At 37.9% G+C, this 27172-nt stretch overlaps 1 protein-coding gene across 1 annotated transcript in view; it reads left to right on the top strand.

The window, feature by feature from the left end:
- Nucleotides 1-13604, top strand: part of TBX18 (T-box transcription factor 18) — a 31126-nt gene extending 17522 nt beyond the window's left edge. The window contains exons 6-8 of the mRNA XM_082405972.1: nt 2979-3043; nt 8668-8762; nt 10614-13604. Coding sequence (XP_082262098.1) covers nt 2979-3043; nt 8668-8762; nt 10614-11338 — 885 coding nt within the window. The 3' untranslated portion in view covers nt 11339-13604. The remainder of the gene's footprint in view (nt 1-2978; nt 3044-8667; nt 8763-10613) is intronic.
- Nucleotides 13605-27172: the final 13568 nt, after the last annotated feature.

Consider the following 27172-nt stretch of genomic DNA (forward strand, 5'->3'; position numbering starts at 1 on the left):
CTGTAGCTAAATGTTATGAATTTTCATAAAGCATTTGCCATGTATGACATCCAGAATATATATGTATTGTAATAACAATTATTTATGCATTATTCCCCATGTAAAGCTACTCTAGTGAGGATTTCTTTAGACCAGAGTGTGTCTCATGACTGGCAGTGTAGGTTTACTCTCCATTTTGAGACATTGAATCCTGATGTCATAATTAAAATTAGAAAGCATGTGTATTGACTAGGAAATAGACACGTAGGATATGAAAGTGAGTTGTGTCACAGGGCATGGGATTTGACAGCTCACTTTATTTTAAAGCTACCATCCATATATTATGGGAAATATTTCAGAAGCATTTATCCTATGCAGTCATTTTAGTATATATATACAAAAGGGCTATTTCTTTCAAGATATGCTTTAATTGTGATAGAGGGTGATGCATATGCTTATAGTCTGAGAGATGAGCGATTATGGAGTAATCCTTTCGTAAAATTAGAAATAATTTGAGAAGTGAAATACTTCTTTTCTATATGAATAAGTGTATGTACTTCTTTAAGGCTGTGTCAAGCTGGTGGAGAATTGAATTGAGGCAATTATTTGATCCATGCAATTCTGGCCAGTTTTCATAAGAAATAGCGATGGAGTTGAGGCTGATGTGGTCTGTGGTAGATTTTTTTAAAATTTCAATGGTCAGCAGAATTATTCAAGGTTTCCACTTCTCTTTACATTTATATACATCTCAGTTAACAATTTTAGGCTTTATAAACTCTCTGTTGTGTTTTCTGTTGTTTTAATGCTTCTTAGGAGATTCGGACCCTGTCCTGCGCGTCCTCCTTTAGGGCTGAGAGGCTCATCTGTTCTCGTCCGTGTGGCGACACCTGTCCCACAGCCCAGGCTGTCCTGTCCTCTCATACTCACGTTGTCACACTTCTATACAGGCTTTTGGGAGGGAACATGAAATTAACCTTTAAAAGGGCTGGAGATAATTAGGAAGATATTCTTAAAATATGTCAGGTGTAGAAAATGAGTTTCTTTTTAAAGGAAAAATATATAATGCATGGGGAGAAAAGAGCAGAGGCATTTGTTACCCAGTTCATCTTTTTTCTCTGTCTGCCTGTCTATCTATCAGTCTCTCTCCAACACACCCAATTAACTGTATTAAAAGTGTATTTTCTACTAGCCTCTGTGATACAATAAACGAGCTACACTGGGCTTTTGGTACCCGTTGGTGACTAACACCAATTCACAAATGTTGACAAATCAATTAAGAGGATGGAAAAATTAGAAGAAAAGAAAATTGATAATGAAAAACCATGTTCATTTTTTTAAACTTCCTGGCTGCTATTTTGAAGAACTTTTGGAAAATTGGTAAGCAGCCCATTCTTGGTGGCTACCAGCGTGGGCTCTAAAGCCTGGGGTGCTAGCCCAGTTCTATGGCCAGTTAACCTTATGATCATAGGAAACTTAACCCAGTATAAAAGAAACGTAAAATTGGGATAATAACTACATCTAAGTTGCTATGAGAATTCAATAAAATAATATGCACAAAACTAATATTACAGCATACATGGTATGCACTCAACAGATGTGATGTCAGTAATAAAAATCATTATAATAGTAATTGTGATAAACCTGTATTTAGACAAGGCACCATTATATAAATCTGTACTCTTTTTTAAAATACTATTTTAAATGAGCACTTAAGTTATTAAATGTTCTTTAAACATGATTTAAATGAACAGATAATTGAGCTATAATGAATTATAAAGAATTCTTTCAATGGCAGAGTGGCAGACATGGTGAATTACTTAGCAGACTCTTACATTATCTCATTTATAATGTAGTTTTATCCACAAACTGAGACAGTAGCATATGGAGTACACCTACCCCAGGTGTTGCACGGCTGATTGGCAGATGGTTGAGAGCATACACAGCATAATACAGGGGGATTGCAGACGACTTTCCAAGGGTGCCTTTCTTTGCCTTAGTGTCGTCCAGCAGTGTTCATTTGTCCTTGGCCAAAATGGCACAATAAGAAACAAGGATGTTCATTAACTTTGGCGATTCCACTAAACCAGGGAACACAGAAAACAAAGCATGATGTGCTTTTTAGAAAATAGGCTGTTAACTCCTTTGGGCAAAGTGGAGATCTGGTAAGAAACAAATGGGATGTTGTTTATTAGTGTCAATTTCAGGATGGTATAACTAAAAAAAGTTGTTTTGAATGGAGAGAATTAGACCACTTGCAAAAATGTTTCCCTCAAATCTTGGGGTCTTCCTGGGCAAAAATCTGGTTGTAAGTCAACAAATTACAACTGTAGTTAAAATGAAGCCATTATTTATTTCTTCTACATATATAAGATTGAATCCCATTAGAACCTTCAAGTCATGGTTACCTCTGGTTAGACATTCACTGTAGTGCTCTGACCAGGTCACGACTCCACAGATAAAAGAGGAGATGAGAGCCATAAAGATGATTCAAGGAGAGACAAAGTTAAAGGAATGTATATTGCCTATTTCTGAAGAAGGTTAACAACATTCAAGCGTATAAATGGCTGTTAAATAGAAGCTGGATATTAGCTGTTCCCCATCACCACTACTGCAAGAGAAACAGATACATGTCACAGAGTTAATAAAGGGAAGAACTTTAGTTTAGAGAGATTGTCAAACAAAGGGCAAATTATCAACAGACGATTCAGAATCTCCTTCTCCAGGGATATTAAAAGCAAAGCAAGCTTTATTACAGAGCTTGAATAGAGGCGGGGGAATGTCCTTTTCATAGCAAATGAATGTCTAGATGATTTCTGAAATTTTCATGTAGCTTTGCTACTAATATAATAAAATACCTGAGAAATAGGGAAGAAGAACACAGTACATCCTCTGACAGTTAATTTTGGAGTTACTTACAGTTCTTCCATCATTTCCATTTTTAATAACCTTCCTTGACATTTATAATAAGACTTGATGTGATTTTTTTTTCTGCTCTGCAGATTACTCGCCTGAAGATAGATAGGAATCCCTTTGCCAAAGGCTTCCGAGACTCTGGGCGTAACAGGTGAGTCTTAGTGAAAAACATTCTGGCTGTGATAAATATATTTGATTTTTTATTGTGAATTTTCCATTACAAAGTAAACAGTTAAATTTACTGACATGGTTTTGAAATCACTTCTGATGAGGATTTAAATTTACTAATATCATTGAGCCTTGGATGTAACTTATTTTGGGTGTGGCATTTTGCCCATTTCTAAGGTTAATGTTGATGTGAAATGCTGGGGTGAAAACGGAAGTTCTCAGGGTGTACAGTACATGCTGCCTCTGAAGGGGCCTTGTGGAAACCTGCCCCTCAAGATCCAGGGGCTTTAATATCCCAAATCAAAATACTCTCTGCATCTGCTCTTGGTTTAGAATTTGCTTAGTGATGTCACAACTATGTATTGATCTGTCTTCAAAATAGGACAGAGACTCTCGTTCACTCAGATTTCCAACTAGAATATGAGACTACTCCTCACTGCCAAGACAGCTGATGTTCTTTGGTTTCCAAATTTGTCTTGGCTCTACTGACAGCCACACACTTGTTTATTTTTTCTGTGTCGTGTTTTATGGTGTTTGTACTAAGTGGGAGAGCTACAATAATGAATTCTACTCTATTACTTTTTATCAAAAAGCAGACCACCCTAGTCTGTGTGCCAAGAGTTTTTGAATTTATTGATATGATTCTATCCCAATACAGTTGGGTGCAAGATTTTCTAAAATAACTGTTGATAGTAATAATAGACTAACGTTCTCCAGATGCCCTTTCAGGGTAAGACTTTGACTTAAATGTTTTTAAAAGCACTGTGTTTTTAAAAAATATTTGAGACATTTTTTATCACTTTACTCCAGAAATACTTCTTGAAAACTTGGTATTGATAGGCGGTGTCTACATGAGGTCAAAATCCCTGATTATCTTATTTTAGGAACAATTTCGCTTAAAATTGTAGAGAGAAAACAATCAAGCAGTAGTGCAGACTTTTAGTTCTTTCAGCTGATTAGCTGGGCAAGGTAGTGTAGACAGAGACCTTTTCTCAGAATAAACTCAAATGCTTGCAGAAAGACTTGATTTCATCTTCATATGCAATGATTCATTTAAACACCATGCAATGTGAGGGCTAAAATGTATGAGAGTGGAGTAGCCTTTAACTTAACGCAGGCAGATCAACAAGACTGACTAATAACAGGGCTTCACTCTGTAGGAAGATTTGCAGGTATTCCTACTATACACTGTCTGCTGTATTGAGATTATTCTGTCATTTTAGATGTCTCTTTCCATGTGCAGAAAAACTTTGTTTAGCTTTTGTTATGTTGCATTAGCTCCTGGTTAACTTTGTTTTTCAGAGGAGTTTCTGAAAGTTGAATAATCTAGTAACTGGGGTGGTCACTGGTAAGGTGACTGAAGGAAGCCCCTGGGATGACTCCTTTTCTACCTTGCCAAATACTTTGATGGAATCTTCTTGTGGTTTTCGTTATAGCAGAAGAGTATTTATCTATTTATGACCCTTGCATTTCTTTCAGTTCTTTTTTTTTTTTTTAAGCAGAGAATAAATTTATTAAAACTCACTGAAACTCCAGGAGGGCAGCATTTAGGCTTGAGACTATACAGCCAGGAACTAAGTCCAGGCTCTCCTGTAGGATGGCTCTGGCAAACACCTCACTGCTGTTGACATTGGGGTGTCACATGGCTTGTACACAGTCTTTTTTTTTTTCTTCCACTTTTATTGAGATGCAGTTGACATACAGCATGCCTAAGTTTAAGGTGTACTGCATAATGATGTGACACACATCATGAAATGATGACAATAAGTTTAGTGAATTTAGTGAATCCATCATCTCATATAGATACAAAATTAAAGAAATAGAAAAACAATTTTTTTCCTTGTGATGAGAACTCTTAATTAAGATTTCCTCTCTTAATAACTTTCCTGTATAACATACAGCAGTGTTCATTATATTTATCATGTTGCACATTACTGTCAGTTCGTTTTTGAAGCAATAACTTTAAACATATTTTTAAAGGTGTATTTTGGGTAGTAGTCATAGTGGATAAGCCTATAAGTAGAAGTGAGATGATAGGATACATATTACAAGGTTTCAGGAAGAATTCTAGATAAGTCAGCACAATGAAAAGACGTTAGTTTTTAAAAATTTGATCAGTGAAAAAAACTCAGAGGCATTGGTGAAAGTAAACCACTAAGTCTCTTGTTTGGTACCATGAGGTCAAATGCTAGGTCTGATAGAAATTTTTTCTTCCCTTTGGCTGTTTCAGGAGTATATAAGCATGGCATCCATGGTGCTTGCTACTGTTTATTGCCTGAGTCTAAGCCTTTTAAAGTTTTTAATGGACATGCAAAAAATAATAAATTATGCTTTAACACTTTTTAAAGGTTGTTAAAATTAAAAATTTTTATTTTACTCCAAATGTTTAAACAATATCTTAGTATAGGAAAAACATGTTGAACTTATATGTAGCTTTCTTGTTAGTGAAATGAATAGTTTCACTTTTTTTCTCATTTAAATGACTTCTCCTGCTTATCATAGGAAAGCTCTTCAGTGCCCATTTTGGAATGCTAAATATCTATGAATCAGTATTCCCGGTTTTAAAAAAATCTGATTTTAACATTTTCCACTGATAAATGCAAAAGACACTTATAATGAAAAGAGAGAATTTGGTCAGCTTTAAAGATTTCTAAATTATGTATTATTTTCCTTAAAAAAAAAAGTTATCTGTAAGACCAGGAAGGTGCGTTGGTGCTGAGAACTTGGGGGAGGGGTGATATGTTTTCATATATTAATAGAGAAAAAAGCCCATGAGAAAAAATTCAAAATATTTCTTTAATACCCCCAGTTTTCTTGCACTGTTGTTACTGCTTTTTAATACACATTCTGTTTTTATTTTTCCCTAGACATGAAATAAACATATTATGCAGGACAAGAAAGAAACTTGGACTTGTGATTTTTTTAAACTTTATAAAACAATTTAATTAAAAATTATACCTTCCTGGCTATTTATGGTTCTGCAGCCTATTTTATAGGAATCAGTAGCTTCAGCCCTTAAAAGCTCTCCTGCAAGACATTTGTTACGTGAAGGAGAATTTATGTGCTGAGAATAGTTTCATTCTTCAGTTAGGCCTTAGGGTTGACCCTATAAAATGTTTTACTCAGGAAGGTACAAAAATTTCTTCTCTTTAAATACTTCAGGAAAAACATAACCATTTTGCTAAATAAACTTGGCCATTTGATAGCATAAATTAGCGAGGTGATAAAATGTGGAAATTGTTCAAAAGCATCTTGTATAAATTACCGTCTTGGCTACACTCCTGCAGGAGGTGTCTTTTATCTTTTCTTTAACTAGATGGGAAAAGTCTCCATTACTGGAGAAAATGAAGGCTTTTTTAAAAAAACGTCCAGATTCAGCTAATAAATATTTTATAACTGTTTCCTGCAAAATATCTGAAATCCTTTCTAGAACTTGCAGTGTGAAACAGCAGCTTCAAGAAAAATATCAATAGGTCCAAATCAGATCACATGTAGCTCTGTCACCTTCAGAACATCCCTTTAAAGCTTAGGGTTATATATTTGGGAGGATCAATAACTTCTCCCTAAAAATTTGGTCTGTGGGTTTGTATTTGAAGCATCATAAAGTTTACACTGCTAAAGCAAATAATGCACTGATTCTCATCTCCACAGCTAATAAATTTCTAGGTCCCATAGATGCTCATGAATTACCTCTTAGTAAATTCCCCTTGAGATCACTCCAGGACTACTTTGGTATCCTGAATATTTAAAACTACAATTACGAAAACTCATCTATGTGGTTTAACAAAGCAGTTTATACAAAACTGTGTCCTAACTTCTTTAGCTTAAAAAAGCTTGTTTCTAGAAAGTCATAAAAATTGAGTATTAGTACAAGCTAAAAATAGAGTAATCAGCTAAACAGCACCCAGCATTCATAAGTTGAGTATTAAATGAAACCTGCAGGTTATGTGGGGCTTTGGGACTGACCAGGCTGCCAAACTTCTCCCCAATCAATACTTTAATGTACATAAAATATTGCTGAGTCGAGTGGTCTTGGATCTGGTTTGTAGTCAGCCACAGATAGCATGTCTCATTTGGAAAAAAAATGACTTAGTGGTAAACAACTTTAGAGCTAGGGGAGGGTTTAAAGCTTTGTATTCCAATCCTCACTTTGTGGGAAACTGCAGTCCAGGGAGCTTCAAACATTTACTCAAGGTTAGTGGGCTGTAGTCACAGCCCAGTTCTCCTGATCTCTAATCCAGTGTCCTTACCACAAAACAGTCCTCTCTCTGGGGCACACTGATTCCATCTGAAGCCAGACTCTGTCCTTCATGCTCAGGGCAGCCCAGGGCAGGCAGGGGAAGATGGTTTTATCTGCACGCACAGGTCACTTACCATGGGTCTTTAGAGAGCTCTCGCCATGTTGTATAGGGGGTGTGACTCTGTGAGGGGAGTTTTCTCTAGTCTTAGCTCATAGCTCATGACTTGGGGATGGAGGGAAAGTAGCACGTGGAGTCTAAGCTATTAAGATAGACCCTGTCTTTAATATCAGCATTAAATACAGATTATCTGTATTAAATAAAACTGTATCTGACCATCACAAGAGATGTTCGTGTGCTGTTTGGCACTCAGGAATCAGGCATTTCCTACAGTGGAGCTATATATTTCATGAAAAGCACAATGTTACCTAGATTAACAAATTGCTTAGCACTGAGATGGTTGAGGAAATAGTGGTGAGGCCTTGAGAATGTGCTAGTTGAGTGAAGGGCCTCATTTCTATGACCTGGAGGACTTAGTTATCTGATGGATGGAAGTGATGTCTGAATCACTTACGGTAGGAGATACATACATTTATTATGTATTCAGAGTAGTCACCCTTGTTTTAAAATATACATATATCCATGTAAGTAGCCCATAATGAAGTTATCCTGTCTCTCTAAGTGTCCATTCATTAAGTGTATGTAGGGGCTTTAAAATAATGTCTGATGCTGGTACTAGCTCCGTATACTGTAGCGCCCTGTGAGATCACCTTGCTGTGATCATCCTGCAGGCTGGGCTGAGAAGCCAGGGCTGCCCTCTCTTCCCCAGAGCCCACCTGGCTGCCCTGGGTGTGGTGATCATGCCTCTGAGAGAGAAGTCAGTTTTCTTTGGATGAGTGCTCTTCTCAGCTGGCTGCTGAGGCACCGAATGATGGATAGAAATGCCTCTTTACAGGGCGTGGTTTTGTGGCAGAGCTCTCCGCATCCGAGGGGGGTGGTGTAACAGGGAGAGAGAATGAGCTCCAGATCACAGCAAAGCCTTGGACTCACGGCAGCTAGGATGGACTCTCTTCACCCCAACTTCCTAGTACAAGGGGACAGCTTTTTATCCCCTGAGATCAGCTAAGTTTTCTGAGAATGTTAACAGGACATCCTGGGTGGTTTCCATCCTCTTGTGCTCCTGGTGACAGAACGGTAGCTCATCTCTGAACCATTATTTTTTCTGTTTGTGCCAAGCTCCTCACCTGCAAATGTGGGGGGCCACTGTCAACACCAGTGGTGTTTTCTGAGCTGCTTATTATGGGTGCAAACTCCAACCGCTCCTAACTGGGCTTCTTGTGTTCACCCCCATCCTGACCCTTCCATTTAGAATGGGTTTGGAAGCCCTTGTGGAGTCATATGCATTCTGGCGACCTTCACTACGGACCCTCACCTTTGAAGATATCCCTGGAATTCCCAAGCAAGGTAAATCACAAAGTCTCCTGGGTCAGGGACTTCCCTGGTGGTCCAGTGGTTAAGACTTCACCTTCCAATGCAGGGGATGCAGGTTCGATCCGTGGTCTGGGAGCTAATATCCCACATGCCTCCCGGCCAAAAAGCCAAGACATAAAACAGAAGCAATAGTGTAACAAATTCAATAAAGACTTTAAAAATGGTCCACATCAAAAAAAGTCTTAAAAACAAAAAACGAAAAAAAAAAAAAATGTCTTCTGGGTCATGTATATAGCCAGGTCCTGCCTAGATGCTCAGGCACTGAAAAATGCACACGTCATTGCTTGTCCTCTGTAATGGCAACCTCATTACCAACATCCTCCCATTATAGGATCCCTCTCTTTTCTGTCTGGTATGGGGATGGGCCAGGAAAATGGCCGTTGTGGTCAAAGGTTAAGTCTTGGATGTTTTAGTCTGTTTATATATTTCATAACCTTTACTTTACCCTAAATCTCTTCTTAAAATTAGAGGTAGACTAGTTGGCGCTGGTACTAGGCATACTTCACAGATAATTGCCAATGCTGGTCTCGGTTCACCCTTTCTTGCCAGCTTCCTCTTCCTTCAGCAGAATTGCCTCTAGGCAGCGTTCTCTTGTATTTATGATGAGAAGGTCAGGCACACTGAGGCAACCTTCCCTGAGCTCCCCTTTGAGTATTTCCTACAAGCACAGGGCTGGTGTTTCCTCAGAGGGAGCAGCACGGAAAGGGATGACACTTCCTTCTCTACTTGGTAGGTAGGACTCGCAGCCCCCTCCTGCACTCAGGCATTTTACGCCTGATCCTGCCCAGCACCCCGTTGAGAATTTAGCATTGCTGGGTTTTAGATAATTATCATTGGGCAGATTGGGCTTTTAGATTATTTTGAGAAGCTATATAAAACACTGTCACTAGAGCAATGAAGGTTTTACAACCTATCCAGCCCATTGGAATTCTCTTCTCTCCCTAAGTTCCATCAAGTTGCAAACATCAATCTGTCAGCAAATCCAGAGTGGGGAGTCAGCCGCCACCACTGTTATTGATTGGATGCAGGGTTAACCCCCCTCTCTATTTCACAGGACTGTTTATTTGCTGGACCTCTGCTCTTGTGTTAGCATGTGATTCACCAAACCATTGTCTGTTTGGAAATGAGATACGTATACGTGTAGCTGATTCACTTCGTTGTACAGCAGAAACTAACACAACATTGGAAAGCAACTATACTCCAATACAAAAAAAATAAAGTTCTAGACCGTAGCCTTATTTCAGTAGCCCTGAATGGTACAGTCATTGATGCACACAAGCTTGCAGTGGGAAGTTGCAAGTTTGTTTGAGGCAGGATGTGTCTTTGACCAATTTGGCTCTTTTCTTTGAATTCCTTCTTTTTTCTTGCAAGAAAATATATTGCTCCAGAGGAAGCTCTGCTGAAAGAAAGAGTAAAAGTTGGGTAGAAGTGAGGTGATGGAACTTTTGGAACAAGATACAGAGTAAGATGAAATTTATATTTTCTAAAGTTGCCAGGAAAGTCAGTATTTGTAGTGTTTATTATTAAAAAATGAGAAAACTTTGAGAAAGCTAATTGAGGGAGAAAATGTGAAAATTCTATGTGATAGTGTCCTAATATCTTCTGGAAAAAAAAAATCACTCCTTGGGGAGATAGTTTCCTTGAAAATATTGAGAAGATCTGTGTTTAAAATATTTCAGTCTGAATTCAATGAAATTACAATTCCTGAGAGCGGAGACCATCTCCTTTTCGTCTTTGTACCCGCCCCTTCTCACAAGTCCGTCTAGCTCCTGTGTACACAATTGAAAGGAAAAGATGCTCTTTACATTTCAATTTCTTCTGCAGGAAATACAGGTTCCTCCACCTTACTCCAAGGTTCTGGGAATGGCGTTGCGGCCACCCACCCTCATCTTCTGTCCGGCTCCCCTTGCTCGTCTCCAGCCTTCCATCTGGGACCCAACACCAGCCAGCTGTGTAGTCTGGCCCCGGCTGACTACTCCGCGTGCGCTCGCTCCAGCCTAACCCTCAACCGGTACAGCACATCCTTAGCGGAGACCTACAACAGGCTGACCAATCAGACAGGCGAGACCTTCGCCCCGCCCAGGACTCCCTCCTACGTGGGCGTGAGCGGCAGCGCCTCGGTGAACATGTCCATGGGCGGCACGGATGGGGACACCTTCAGCTGCCCACAGACCAGCTTATCCATGCAGATTTCTGGGATGTCCCCCCAGCTCCAGTACATCATGCCTTCACCCCCCAGCAACGCCTTTGCTGCTAACCAGACACACCAGGGTTCCTATAACACGTTCAGGTTACACAGCCCCTGTGCCTTGTATGGATATAACTTCTCCACATCCCCCAAACTGGCTGCCAGTCCTGAGAAAATTGTTTCTTCCCAAGGAAGTTTCTTGGGGTCCTCACCGAGTGGGACCATGACGGATCGGCAGATGTTGCCCCCCGTGGAAGGAGTGCACCTGCTTAGCAGTGGGGGTCAGCAGAGTTTCTTTGATTCTAGGACCCTAGGAAGCTTAACTCTCTCATCATCTCAAGTGTCTGCACATATGGTCTGATGAAGCCTTTAAGTTAAACTACATTGGAATCTGGCTAATGTATATTCTTTCTTCGTTTTCCTTGTCTTTTCTTTCTGGAAAGAAATATGAAAAGAAACTTATCAGTAGCTTGTAAAATGTACATATAATAGAAAATGAAGGCTCACTGAGTTTTTTTGACTTTCTCATGGTGAGATTGTAATTATCTTTGGTACATATGTATACTGTATATGGCATGTGGAGTTTTGCAGCCTACAAAACCACATCCTCCCTCTATTTTTCCCCCAGTTACACAGAGTATTGGCATAAATGTAGTATGTTTAACCAAAGTTCTCATACTTTTTAAAAAACCAAACAGCAAACTTAAAACTTGGCAATGACACTAACCAGACTAAGACGTATAACTTAATTTATCAGGAAAATGCTCTACACAGTTTCCTACTTGAGGGTTGATAACCAGCAGTAACCAGCACACAGAGTCTTGTGATTTCTGTTATTCTTGGGCACAATGTGAGAACCTAAGTCAGTAGAAGTCTTAGTAATAGTACTGAGGTATTTGTAATCATGAAGGATTAGCTTTTGTGTTCCTACTTGCTCTTATTTATCACAGGTATTAGGTGACTTTGGTCCTATAAAAATTCATAATCCATAATAATTACTTTCTTAAGGAAAATGGAAAGGCTTGTAATTTTTTCACTTTCTATTGGACATGTAAGAGGTATTTATTCATCTGCAGAGAATAAATTTCCAGTATTTTGGATGTTTTGCTCATTTTATTTAGTATCAAGTAGACTATTAAAGAATGTCCTATAGACATTTTTAAATTCCAGTTTTCACCAGGGGAGGAATATATGATATGACTGGAATGGCAAAAAGAAAATAAATCCACCTCAAATTCTTTGATTCCAATGAGAAATGTCTAGCTTTTTAAATCAAGAAGAAGAATGTTGTTAGCTATCCCTTAGGTTTTTATAGTGTTTTTTTTTTTTAAATTCAGGATTTTTTTCCATCTTGCTTTGCGATTCCTGACCCATGGTCTATAAGTAAGGGAAAAAGGCATTTATGCTACTTATTTATGTCTCATAACTCCTACAAATTGAAACCTTCCCCCCTCCTGAACCTTGTCCCTTTGTCTGAGTCTTTCTCAAAACAGATAGATTCTAGGCCTTCATGGTGTTAAATAACGCTGTAAGGAATTTCAGGGGGTTATCTCCAGCAATCTGTCTTTTGGGGGTTGCAGTGCAAAGGCCAAAGCCCATTACTATAAAGTTCCTCTTGGAAGACTAAGGAGGAAGATACCAATTATGATAAAGGAGCTGTAAAACTTTTAACCTCAACATCATTTTTAACCTCGAAACTGAAAAAAAAAAAACGAAAACAGCATTATTTTTTAAAAACCCCTAAAACAATGTATACAGGGTTTCGAAGCATGTAGTAACTTTGATAGCACATAATGAGATGAATAGGAAAGGCTAAGAATGCAAGGTGAAGAGCATTACCATATGTCTATTGAGGATAAAATCATGTGTCCACTGACTCACTACATTTCATATATTTGCCAAGCGAAAGCAGTGTGTTTCAGTGCTAAACAGAATGGCTTTAACCCATCCCTAGGTTAGATGGGGCTAGGGCAGAGCTCCTGGTTTGCTTCTTTACTTTAAAACAACATGGCTGTTACATCTTGAGGGAGATTACTATTTAAACAGTATTTGTACAGAATGTGACTCTGTTTATATATACTGATAAATTTCCTCATGGGTTCTCTAACAGTTTGTCAAATTAGTATTGATCTTTAAATTTAAAATTAGCATGAAGGCACATGACGTATATCCAATAGGTAGATCTACATAAGATGTTTATGTATGGTATTAATAACTTGACAAAGATTTGGGAAAAGTCCTTATTATGAGTACATCCCAGCCTCAGTGCTTGGTATAATTTAAGGAAAACAAGAGAGTTTTCCATCTGGAGAAAACATAGAAAGTAATGATCTGTACCTATATGCATTAATAAGAAGAGAATTTTCCTTTTTGCTCTTTGTGATTTGAGATGACACCGCAATACAAGTAGAATTTTTAATTAATCTTTTCTTTTCAATTTGGCAATATTGTACAAATGCTGTTTCCTTTAGGTTTTACTGTAAATATTAATCATCATGTCACTTCAAAGACTAGCCTTTTATCATTATATTAAATGACATACAGGCATTGATAATTATAATTATATATCTGTATTTTATTAAAAAATGCTTAAGAAATTATATATTAAAGTGTGTTACTAAACCCTTTTATGGCTTTGGAGGGGAATCATTTGAAGTGTCTATAAATGTTGTTCCAAGAATAGGCCCACACATGCATACTCCAAACACAAATTTTGTAGCTTATGATTACAAGGCATGGGGAAATGGGCCTGGTATTCATTTCTGATGTGTTAAATATAATTTCTTGGTGCCTTGACCATGTCATTGAAGGTGAAGACCTGACAAATGTTGAACACATGAAAATTCAAATGTGAGAAGAGGAGGGCTGAGTGGGATGTTTTGTTTTGGGTCCGGGGGGGAAGGGCAAGGATATAAGAATGAGCTGCTTGTACCACTGACCAGTGATGACAGATCACTTTTAGACCCCTTACTCAGAAAACATTCCAAGGGACATTGTGATGAGGTGAGGTTGCTGCTATCACAACCAGTCACATTTTGAAAATTAACACTTGCTTCCATACAGGCTCCCTCCCAGAGGTCACCAGCTTTTCACAAGCAGGGCACCCACTTGCTGACCCCTGATTTCTGGAATGTAGGGGGTCAGGAGACTTTGGTGGCCCCCAGAGAAGGTTGGGGCACAGTGTTGCTGATATAGCAAAGGATCACACTCACTCTTTATATTAGTGGAATTTTGAGCAAAATGCACCTCACTTTTAAAATGTGAATTCCTCTTGAGACCTCACTCCCTAGATTTAAACCTATTAGCAACTCACACCTTAGTATGAAATAGATAAACAGAAGTTTTAGAGATAGCTGGAGGTTTGATTAAGAGAAGGGAGTAATTTTTGGAGTAGGGAAGTTCTGGGAAAATATGAATGTGAAGGAGAAGGTGCAAGAAAAGTGATCACTAACCAAGCCTGGTGTAAAGCCATTACACCAGCCATTATTTAATTTCATGAGTTTCTTTCAGGAGTCACGGTAGAGTTGGTGGATGCTATGCCAGTGCTGTCTTTAATTAGACAGGTTTGTAAAGAATCCTTTATTTCAAAGTGTAACTCTGCTGGGTTTCCTCATGGGGAGTTTATTGACTCATCTGCATGGAGATTTTCTTAAGCCTTCCATTGGTAATTAAGTCATTTTATTAAATTATTACCATATTGTGTTTTAATCTCATTGATCATCATTCCTTAAAATATGTGCTCAGATAAACAGTAGGTGAAGTTGAACATGTGAACAGTTAAGTAGACATATGTGATTACGGCCTTCTAGGAGCTTAAAACTTGAAAACAATATCAGTGATGGAAATGAATAAATATATATATGTATATATTTTTTTCAAGTATAGAAACATCCAACAGATGTTTATAAACTTAGTATCCATCTACATGCTGATAGATTTTCAAATGGTGAATTTTCTTTTTTTGGAATTTTGCTATGGTGAGATCATCACTTCCTTGAGAATAGGGAACTTAGTTTCAAACAATGGGTTTCCCAATCATGATTTTGGACAAAACGTAACCACTTTAGATCTGTTTTTTTATATGTGAAAGGAGTGTCTGGGATGAGAATCTGTACTATTCCTTTCAGTTTCAAATTCATATGACCTTAGTGCATAAATAATATTCAGCTTGATAGTAGGAAAATAGCTTTATAAAAATGTATCTTTGGGAGATATGTACATATATTTGGATATATATATTTCCAAAAGGTATGTTTTTATAAAACTATTTTAGATATATATCTATCTTTATAAAGAACATTACACCACCAGGATTATTTTAAATTTATTGGATTACTTAGAATTTTAAAAAAATGGAACTGTGCTTTATTTAGTTATAATATATAAGACATACGTTTGTATATTAGTATTTGAAGGAAGCCGCACTTAATTATGTATTTGCTACTTTATAGTGAACAGAAAAAGATGTTAATAAAATTTCCTTTTCATGATGCTCTTAATGGCATGGCATAAAGTTGTTTCACTTTGGAAATAAGTGAAATAATTACGGCATCTAGTAAAATATTTAGAGATCATTCCAAGCCATTCAAAATTCATTTAAATCTTCACTGAGAAAAAAACCTGAATTTGTCTTTTTGAAGGGTTTTATTCATGCTGAGACTCAGATTAAAAATATAAAAAAGTTGATTACTCTGCAATTCACTGAGTTTACACAAGGCTGGATCAACATACCAATCCTTTGTTCATTTAAAAAATTATATTAATTTTAAAATAATGTTTTAAAACTATATTAATTTTAAAATATTTGATAATTTTAAATTTTTTAAATTATATTAATCAGGTCACTAGAATAACTTAATAATAAGCAAAGACATTTTTCTAAATAACAGCTTTATTGAGATATAATTCACAAACCATACAATTCACCTGTTTAAAGTGAACAATTCAGTGGTTTTTTAGTGTAATAAGAGTTGTACAACCATCACCACAATCAATTATAGAGCATTTTCATCACCCTGCAGAAAACTCCATGCCCATTAAGTCACCCCTTTTCCCTCTACTCTTTCTTTAACCCAAAGTCCTAGGCAACCACTAATCTACTTTTTGTCTATAGATTTGCCTATTTTGGGCTTCTCACGTAAATGGAATCATACAATATGTGGTCATTTGTGACTGGCTTCTTTCACGTAGCATAATGTTTTCAAGGTTCATTCATGTTGTAGCATGTATTGGTATTTAATTTCATTTTCTTGCTGAATAATTGTCCATTGTAGGTATACACTACGTTTTATTTATCCAATCATTGATGGACATTTGGATTGTTTTCATTTTTTGGCTGTTAAGAATAATGCTGGTAAAAACACTGGCGTATATGTTTTTGTGTGGACATATGTTTTCATTTCTGTTGAGTATATGCCTAGGAATGAAATTTCTGGATCCTGTCGTAATATTTTGTGGAACTTCCAGACTGTCTTCCCAAGTCATTGCACCATTACACATTTTTACCAGCAATGTGTGAAGGTTCTGATTTTTCCATATCCTTACTAACAGTTGTTATTATCAGTCTTTTTGAGTATAGCCATCCTAGTGGGTGTGAGTGATATCTCATTGTGGTTTTGATTTTCATTTCCCTGATGACTGACGATGTTGAGCATCTTTTCCTGTATATCTTCTTTACAGAAATGTCTGTTCAGATCCGTCACCCATCTTTAATTGGGTTGTCATTTAATTATTGAGGTGTAAGAGTTCTTTATATATTCTGGATACAACTCTCATCAGATATATTTCTTGCAAGTATTTTCTCCCATTTGGTGGGCTGTGTTTTAACTTTATTGTTCATGTCCTTTGCCTCACAAAAGTTTTTAATTTTGAAGAGACTCAATTTATCTATTCTTTCTTTTGTTGCTTGTACTTTTGTTATGTGGGCCAAGATATTTTGATGAATTTTTAAAATCTGCCTTTTCACATTCTTAGTAGAAGTAGTAGTAACAGAACTGCATTTTAGCGTGCTTTTCGGGTGTATACATTTAATAGTACTTGATAAATTACACCTCCTCCCAACATACCTGAAATGTTGTCCTTGGGTAAATAATTATACATCCTTAAGTGCCTTAAAAGGAAAGTGAAAAGATCCCAAAGCATCATGACGTTTTTATTACCATAGAAAAAGGCTGGCACATTCAGTATTTATTCAATCAATAAATATTTATTGAGCATCTACATTGGCATTATTTTAGACATTTGAGGTATTGCAGTGAAAAAAAATGTTGGTGTCTTCAAATGCCCTGTAAAAGTTGAAATGCTGGTTTCCTAGGGAAGAAAACTTCATACTGTAACATATCACAGTTGGCAGGAAAAAAGTGTTGCCTCTTGGCTTCTCTGTGAACTGGTGCCCTCGCCCTTATTATGATATTACATATTCCAGATGGTCACTGCAAAATGCTTGCTCCTATGCCAAGGTACAACAGGGATGCATTATCGCCTTAATTCTGAGTTTGTTCCGTGGTTTTCTTTGGAAACCCTAACATCATTTAAACGCAATTGTTTCAGTTTGGCTCTGTTTACAGAACTTTAGTAAGATATTTCCCTATTAATAACAGGAAGGGGAAACCTTACTTGTTTAGGGTTTTGGGAAACTCCTGCATATTTTTCTTAAAGGTATTTGGTGAAATGGATTGCAGAGATTTGCAGATTTCTTTTTCTTAATTTGCCTAAATGAATTTCAAGGGAAAATTAGTTGAACCGTATGTTTTTCAAACAACAGAAGCTCTTACTCATCAATGATAAAGACAATTTCAAAAGTCATTTCTATCAAGGAATGTTACAAAGTTCCAGTAGTCCCTGGCTTTAGGGACTAAGGAATGAATGAACATCATGGCAGGTCCCTTGTAGCTTCTGCTCATTTTTTTATTTTTCTGAATTTGATGACCTTGGTGTGTGGAGAAGAGAGGAAATAGCAATTGCCTATGTTTAAATGTCTGCTGTCGACTCAATTTTACCTTGGGAGGGCATGATGGGGAGACAGAAATATAAAAATTAGAGCTAGAAGGGCCTGAGTGGTCAAGTAAGAGAGTTGTATGTGGAGAAGCAACTGACCTTCTTGTTACCTCATTGAGGTAACAATGTTGACTCAACTACAAGCTTCAGACAAGATATTCAGAAAATTTCAGTGATAGCCTCCATCAATGACATTAAACACTCTCAAGCTTCCTTGTCTTTCTTCATGGTTTCCCCTCAGCCCTGAATGTCCTTCAAGCCTACATTCTCATTTTTTAAGGAATTACTTACTCTTTCTTCAGTGAAGCCTTTCCCAATTTCCATTCTTTCCATATTCCTTTCCCCAGGAGAAATAAACTTGCCCTCTAGAATGTTACCACAGCACTCCATGCGTACCTCTCTTAAAAGAAAATACCTCAATATATGCTCTTCATATAGGCCAACCAGCCCAGCTACAATGGGACATCCATAAGGGAGAGAGCTGTGTCTCGTTTGTTTTTGCCACAGCATACAGTGAAGATAAAAAAGTGATTAATGAAGCAGTGGATACATGAATAAATATGTGAACAAATTAATAAAAAATTGAATAAATTTTGTAGGCCTACAAAGGAACCTAAAATTTGGTAGGTCTGGAGGTTTTGCTTGGTGAGCTGCCAATTTGCCATTATCAGCAGAGACACAGAGGTCAGTAGTTCCTCACAAAAGGACAGGAAAGGAAAGACTTTCTCCCTTCTTTCCTTCCTTCATTCCTTCCTTCATTCCTTCCTTTGTTTCTTCCTTCGTTTCTTCGTTCCTTCCTTCCTGTTAGCATTGTGCCTGACACCTACATAAGATACTCCTCCCTATATTCTATGTATTTTATCATGACTGTCTTCAAAAGCTATTAGGATATTATATGAATTCAAAGGGGAAATACTCCTAAGGGGAGAATGTATTATATGCAGCATGGAGATCATTCATTCTAGGGAGCTTCAGCAGGCAAAGCTATAGTTTCAGGAACTGACTGTTTATGTTGCAGGCATCCCTAGAGTCTAGTCTAGAAATAACAGGAGGAAAGTGGGGCTTTCTACATCCTAGGACACCCAGCTGGACACAGATGTGTTGTTGATTGAAGTGAGATGGGTAGAGAAGTCCAGGTTTCACAGGTGAGGGATGTATTGTATCCTGGGAGCTATGGGCCCAGGGGCTCAAAAGGGATTGAGGTTATTAACATAGTTACTTGTAGGTTATTAGTTGTACATCTGTGCAAGTGAGTTGATATTACAATAAATATCATTTCATCTAGAAAAAGCGCCTATTTTGTAAGATTAAAAAATAAAATTACAGAAGAGAACCTAGAGATCTCTCCAACTCACATGGATTAGGGGGCGCTCTGTCAGGATAAAAATGTTTTCTCTGTTGGTGGAGACCCAAGACACCTTGGAGAAAAACTTCTTTGCTGTGAGGAAACGCGTAACAATGACTGTTGACCTAGAAGCTGGTGCCATCTTCGGGGTGAACAGCTTAGATGAGCGAGGCACTGCATATTGGGGCACACATGCCCCTTCTTGCTCTCTGCCCGTTCCTTTTTCTCTGGTATACAGGAGAGAACTTGGCTTGGTTTTTCTTCAGATTCTAGTAGTAAGATCTACCTAAGAGGTTGGGGGTGACATAAGCAAAGACTAGGGGAAGGCAGCATCTACAAAGCGGGCAGCCCCACTGTGTTCACAAAGTAACTTCTACCATAGCTGTGCTTTGGGGGTACCAGCTATCTGCCCAGATTGATAAAATTGTACTTTGTTTCTGTTTTTTTTCTATTTTCCTGTGTGTGTGATGCATCTGTCAGAACCCCAGGGAGAAGGCTGTGAATGACACCCTGCCCTCCTAATACATGTGTTTGCTTATTTACATGCGGTTCAATCATTAATTCATCCCTGCATTTAGTGTTTGTGGAACACTTGCCACATGCCAGATTCTGTTGCTGGAGATGTGATTAGCAAGAAGAATTTGCTCTTTGGAGGGGTGCTCAGAACCTCACCAGAGGGTCCCATGTGTTAAACACAGAGTCCTGACACAATGTAGTAAATGTTAAAATAGAGGTAGTACCAAGAGCTGTGGGAACATTGGAGGGTGTGACTAAGGTTATACGGGGGACAAGGAAGTGATCAAGAAAAGCCGTGAAGCTGAGACACTATTTGATAAAGGCCAGGGAAGGCTGGTGGAAGTGAGGAATGAGTATTCTGGAACAGAATACTCCAATAGTCCAAAAGAGCTTTCTGCAACAGTGACAATATTCTCTATCTGCACCAACCAATACAGTAGCCACATGTGGCTACTGAGCACTTCAAAATGAGGCTAGTGGGATTCAGGGACTGAATTTTTAACTTTATTGAATATTAATTATTTCGAATTTAAGTTAAAAAAAGAAACCACACGTGGCTAGTGGCTACCACGTCGAACAGCGAAGCTCTAGAAAACTCTGTGAAACAGAAAGCAATGCACGTCCTAAGAGAAGTGTGGATAATGGGCAATGGAGAGAATAAATCTTCCTCAATACGCAGTTCACTCCACTGTGTGGAGGATACTTCTGGAGGGTTACTACCAGTAGGTGGTGACTGTACCATCACTGAAAACTGAGTAGGCTACAAGACTCTGCCTGGCGACCCATCCATGATGTACATGTTTATTGAGCACCTATGCAGTTCTCCTCTGTCCTCCACATGGCTGGGCTGGTTGCACAGTCATTTGGCGATGAGCCAGGCCTCAGGTCATTTCCCTTCTATCAGGCAGAAGCCAAGAGAGTCCTTTCGGGGGCATTTACACATTGTAATTCTCTTTGACAAGGCTTGTTTTGGGAAGAGCGGTTATTAATTCTGAAGCAGGAAAGACAGTTTCTGGTATCAGTGGTTCTCTTCCTGGCTGAGGAGACTTGGACGCCCTGGCCCCTTTCTCCTTGCTCTGCTCCTTACTCTCTCCGTGCAGTACCCACTGGTGAATTACAGGATGAAAGGCTGTCATCCTCTTCCCTTGATTAAAGCCCAGATAATCGTTTATTAGTGAATGCGATTCTTTCTCTCGCCTTACCCCCATTAAATGAATTAAGAAGACAATTCCTCCTAGTGGAAGATGGGGAAAAATTAATGCAAAATATTCCTCATATGAGATATTAAAAAATGACTAGCGTTTGCATAGCATTTTATAGAACATACTGCATAATCACATACATTATTCCATTTAGTCTTTACAACACTCCTGTGAGATGTTTTGATCCTCAATTTATAAGTGAGGAAACTGGAGCTCACAAAAGTTAAGGACTTGCCCACAATCACTGGGCCATCAGGTGGCAAACTGGGGTTCAGCCTGTTTGCTGATGCCTAAAGAGCGTCTGACAGCATGGAAGGAAGAAGATTGGGGCAAAAATAAAGACTGAGGGGAAATCCTGACTGGGAGGGAAGGGAAGAGAAAAAGGGAAAGAAAGTGCTCCTTGCTGATTCCGAATGACTGAAACTCCTGCCAGAGGAAGCAATTGGTTGGCAGGAATAATCCCCGAAACAAACCCTTCAGCACAGCTTTCCTCTCTCTTTTCACCAGCTTCCCGGGAACAGCCCCTACCTTGGATGGGTAGCTAAGGGATTCAGAGCTGGCTCAAAGCCAGTGGGAAAGTCTTGGTTAAATTAAGAGTTGTTAAAAGATAAACTGAGGCATATTAAGTGTTTTAAGAGTTTATTTGAGCGAAAATCAGTTCTAATCTGGCAGTGCTAAACTGAAGTGGTTAGGAGCACTCCAGAGACAGGAGCTTGGGGTCAGACTTTTATAAACTCCAAAGCAAAGCAAAGAGAGGGAATTACTGCTTGACTATTCGCTTACAGCCTAGCCTAGTTGACTGTTTGATTGGCTGTCCCTAGGAGTTTGATTTTGGAACCTTGAAGCATTTGCAGGCTTAGATTTGGGTTTGCTTACATAGGTGACCTTAGAGCCACAGCAGTCTAATGGCCACATTGTGTAATTAATTTAAGTTTACTTCAATTCAAGGGATTGAAAAGAGGAAAAATGAAATGGTCAGCTTTTCCTCTTATGATCCCCCTGGAAATATGTGTACAAAATGTCAAAATGCTATGGGAAATTATTTCTGAAGTGAAGCCTTCATCTGAGAAAATTATTTTTTCTACGCCTCTTAAAAAAGGGAGCAAATATGTGGAGATAGTGAAGATAGAGTGGAGAAGAATTGTATCAACTTGTTTCTTGATGGAAAAGTTGACCTCATGCCAAAGTTCACTGATCTTGCTGTATTGGCTCAGGGAAAACCGCAGCAGCTTCAAATTTAAATATTATGATGGTTGGTGTCATTGCCTGAAAATCTTTTAACATGAGTTGTGATCCCAAAGCTCCTTTACGTGTGTTAATTTTTAAAATCCTAACAAGTATTATTTAGTACAATTTTATAACTAAGCAAACTGAAGCAAAATAAGGGTCTGACCTAGCCAGGGCCACCCAGCTGGAAAGGAACAAAATCAGGATTTGAACTCAAATTCATCTGATCCCAGATTTGTTTTCGCAGTAATCCCTGTGTTACAAAACATAATGCGAGGCAACAGAAGATGAAATAGATAAATTGGACTTCATCAAAATTGAAACGTTTGTGGATCAAAGGACACTATCAGCAGAGTGAAAACATGGGAGAAAATGTTTGCAGATCATATATCTGATAAGGGATTAATATCTGGAATATATAAAGAACTCCTACAACTTGACAACAACAGCAACAAATTAAAAAAGCAACCTACTTTAAAAATGGGCAAAGGACTTGAATAGGCATTTCTCCAAAGCAGATATACAAATGTCCAATAACCACATGAAAAGACACTCAATGTCACTAATCATTAGGAAATGCAAATGAAAATCACAATGAGATATTACTTCATACCCAACAGGATGGATATCATTTAAAAAAAGAACAGGTTGGCGAGGATGCAAAGAAATTGGAACCCTTATGCATTGCAGGTGGCAATGGTGCAGCCACTGTGGAAAAAGGTAAGGTGGCTCCTTAAAAAATTAAAAATAGAATTCCCATATGATCCAGCTATCTCACTTGTAAATATATATCCGAAAGAGTTGAAAGCAGGGACTTGAATGAATATTTGTACAGCCATGTTCACAGCAGCATTATTCACACAAAGCCAAAAGTGATCCCAGCGTCCATTAACAAGTGAGCAGATAAACAAGGTGTGGTCTACACATACAATAGAATATTATTCAGCCTTAAAAGGAATGAAATTCTGGTACATGCTACAACATGGATGAACCTTGAAAGCATTATGCTAAGTGAAATAAGCCAGGCACAAAAAGGCAAATCTTGTATGATTTCATTTACACGAAATACCTAGGGTAGTTAAATTCAAAGAGACACAAAATAGAGTGGTGGTTGCCATGGACTGGGGGAGAGAGGAAGGGGGAGTAAGTGTTTAATGATACAGAGTTTCAGTTTGGGAAAATGAAATTGTTCTGGAGATGGACGGTGGTGTTAGTTACACAACAATGTGAATATCTTTAATTCTGTAGAAGTGTACTCTTTAAAATGGTATATTTTATGTTATGTATATTTTACTAAAGTAAAAAAATTTTAAAGCATAATGCTAGTACATTCATAGCACTATACTAATTCGGTAAGAAAGACTAAAAATAATCCTTGTAGCTTTTAGAAAATAAATCTCACAATCATGTGTGCATTCATTCTTTCAATCTTTAACAAATATTTATTTAACATCATTTATGAATCAGGTCTCATTCTAGACATTGGAATACTAAGTATTGGAATAAGACACAGCTGCCTTGCGCACATAGCGTGTATGATCTAGCAGAGGAAACAGACAATCAAATAATAACAAATAAATATAAAATCACTATGGCATAAGTGTTCTCCATGAAAAGGGCATCCAGGGTGCTATGAGAGCATAGACTAGGAGAAATGTGATTGAAGAAAGGAATGTTTGATTCTTGATTTTAAGTTTTAAGGTTAAAAAAACACACACGTTTGTGTACAGGACACACTATACTGCGGCTCCACATATAACATGAGTGGCACTGGTTTCCCAAGTTCCTCATTTCCATGAGCCAAGTGTATTTGTGAAATTGCTTTACTGAGAAAGAATGGGGAATGTTTCCTGTGCAACTGCCAGAGTACGGTATTGAAAACATAAGCCTGATACACAAATGAGCCTGATACAAAAATGCAAATGGCGTGTGTTTGAGTCTTATCTGTCATCTAACTAGCAAGCATTTGATTCTCCTGGCAATTAAAACAGCCTATCAATATTATTTTGCAAATCTCTATGGTCATTCCTATTAGACCTTAAGTAAAGAAGAAGGGAAGATTAATTTTGTTTACGGGCAAGAGGGCACAGGAAAATTTCATCATTTCTGTAATTGAACGTTGCTCACCTATAAAAAATCAAGTGATTCATATTTTAAAACAGTCATTTAAAAAAGTAAATATATAAATTTACCCAAGCATTCCCTACGTTAGAAGGGAGAACAGGGAACAACTTATTATTTACCAAAGACAAAGATGTCTCTTAGCAGTGTATCACTGGGGCCCAAAATAGGCTGAGGGCACAGTTCTTCATGACTTTCTGTCTATATATTTACTTACACATTGAATTTTTTGGAATCTAACATGTGTCGTCATTTTTTTGAACGACTAAGGAAGAAAAAAAGATGCCAGTTCAACTTGACACAAGGCATTACCCATCGTCCTGGGCAACACATGAATCAATCACACCAGTCTCTTGTTGCTTTGCAATTTCTTCTGCCTTCCACTGCATTGTTTGGCATGCAATAGGATATTGTTTTGTACATGTCTCCAGCAAACTAGAAGGTGGCTTTTTCTGCTTGTTGAGTTCCATAAAGCACTTAGATGTTGCTTTGTAAGAGAAGGTGGACTTGACCTCATTCCTCCAATGATGACTTCACTAATATCAATTTATGCCCCATCTTCCTCTCTCTCTCGATGTTTTTTATGAGCATAATAGCTTTTTTTTCCTTAACATCTTTATTGGAGTATAAATGCTTTACAATGGTGTGTTAGTTACTGCTGTATAACAAAGTGAATCAGCTATACATACACATATATCCCCATATCTCCTCCCTCTTGCGTCTCCCTCCCACCCTCCTTATCCCACCACTGTAGGTGGTGACAAAGCACCGAGCTAATCTCCCTGTGCTATGCGGCTGCTTCCCACTAGTTATCTATTTTACATGTGGTAGTGTATATAAGTCCACGCCACCCTCTCACTTTGTCCCAGCTTACCCTTCCCCCTCCCCACGTCCTCAAGTCCACTCTCTACTTCTGCGTCTTTATTCATGTCCTGCCCCTAGGTTCTTCAGAACCTTTTTTTTTTTTTTTTAGATTCTGTATATGTGTTAGCATATGGTATTTGTTTTTCTCTTTCTGACTTACTTCACTCTGTATGACAGACTCTAACTCCATCCACCTCACTACAAGTAACTCAACTCATTTCTTTTTATGGCTGAGTAATATTCCATTGTATATATGTGCCACATCTTCTTTATCCATTCATCTGTCGATGGACACTTAGGATGCTTCCATGTCCTGGCTATAGTAAATAGAGCTGCAATGAACATTGTGATACATGACTCTTTTTGAATTATGGTTTTCTCAGGGTATATGCCCAGTAGTGGGATTGCTGGGTCATATGGTAGTTCTATCTTTAGTTTTTTAAGGAACCTCCATACTGTTCTCCATAGTGGCTGCTTCAATTTACATTCCCACCAACAGTGCAAGAGGGTTCCCTTTTCTCCACACCCTCTCCAGCATTTATTGTTTGTAGATTTTTTGATGATGGCCATTCTGACTTGTGCGAAGTGATACTTCATTGTAGTTTTGATTTGCATTTCTCTAATGATTAGTGATGTTGAGCATTCTTTCATGTGTTTGTTGGCAATCTGTGTATCTTCTTTGGAGAAATGTCTATTTAGGTCTTCTGCCCATTTTTGGACTGGGTTTTTTGTTTTTTTCACAATGAGCTGCATGAGCTGCTTGTAAATTTTAGAGATTAATCTTTGGTCAGTTGCTTCATTTGCAAATATTTTCTCCCATCCTGAGGGTTGTCTTTTTCTCTTGTTTATGGTTTCCTTTGCTGTGCAAAAGCTTTTAAGTTTCATTAGGTCCCATTTGTTTATCTTTGTTTTTATTTCCATTTCTCTAGGAGGTGGGTCAAAATGGATCTTACTGTGATTTACGTCATAGAGTGTTCTGCCTATGTTTTCCTCTAAGAGGTTTATAGTGTCTGGCCTTACATTTAGGTATTTAATCCATTTTGAGTTTATTTTTGTGTATGGTGTTAGGGAGTGTTCTAATTTCATTCTATTACATGTAGCTGTCCAGTTTTCCCAGTAGCACTTATTGAAGAGGCTGTCTTTTCTCCATTGTATGTTCTTGCCTCCTTTATCAAAAATAAGGTGACCATATGTGTGTGGGTTTACTCTGGGCTTTCTATCCTGTTCCATTGATCTATATTTCTGTTTTTGTGTCAGTACCATACTGTCTTGATTACTGTAGCTTTGTAGTAGAGTCTGAAGTCCAGGAGCCTGATTCCTCCAGCTCCGTTTCTCTTTCTCCAGATTGCTTTGACTATTCGGGGTCTTTTGTGTTTCCATACAAATTGTGGAAGTTTTTGTTCTAGTTCTATGAAAAATGCCAGTGGTAGTTTGATAGGGATTGCATTGAATCTGTAGATTGCTTTGGGTAGTAGAGTCAGTTTCACAATGCTGATTCTTCCAATCCAAGAACATGGTATATCTCTCCATCTGTTTGTATCATCTTTAATTTCTTTCATCAGTGTCTTATAGTTTTCTGCATACAGGTCTTTTGTCTCCTTAGGTAGGTTTATTCCTCAGTATTTTATTCTTTTTGTTGCAATGGTAAATGGGAGTGTTTCTTTAATTTCTCTTTCAGATTTTTCCTCATTAGTGTATAGGAATGCAAGAGATTTCTGTGCATTAATTTTGTATCCTGCTACTCTACCAAATTCATTGATTAGCTCTAGTAGTTTTCTGGTAGAGTCTTTAGGATTCTCTATGTATAGTATCATGTTATCTGCAAACAGTGATAGCTTTACTTCTTTGTTTCTGATTTGGATTCCTTTTATTTCTTTTCTTCTCTGACTGCTGTGGCTAAAACTTCCAAAACTATGTTGAATAA

This window comes from Balaenoptera borealis (genome assembly GCF_965194805.1).
Source record: "Balaenoptera borealis genome assembly, chromosome: 9".
Classification (NCBI taxonomy): Eukaryota; Metazoa; Chordata; class Mammalia; order Artiodactyla; family Balaenopteridae; genus Balaenoptera; species Balaenoptera borealis.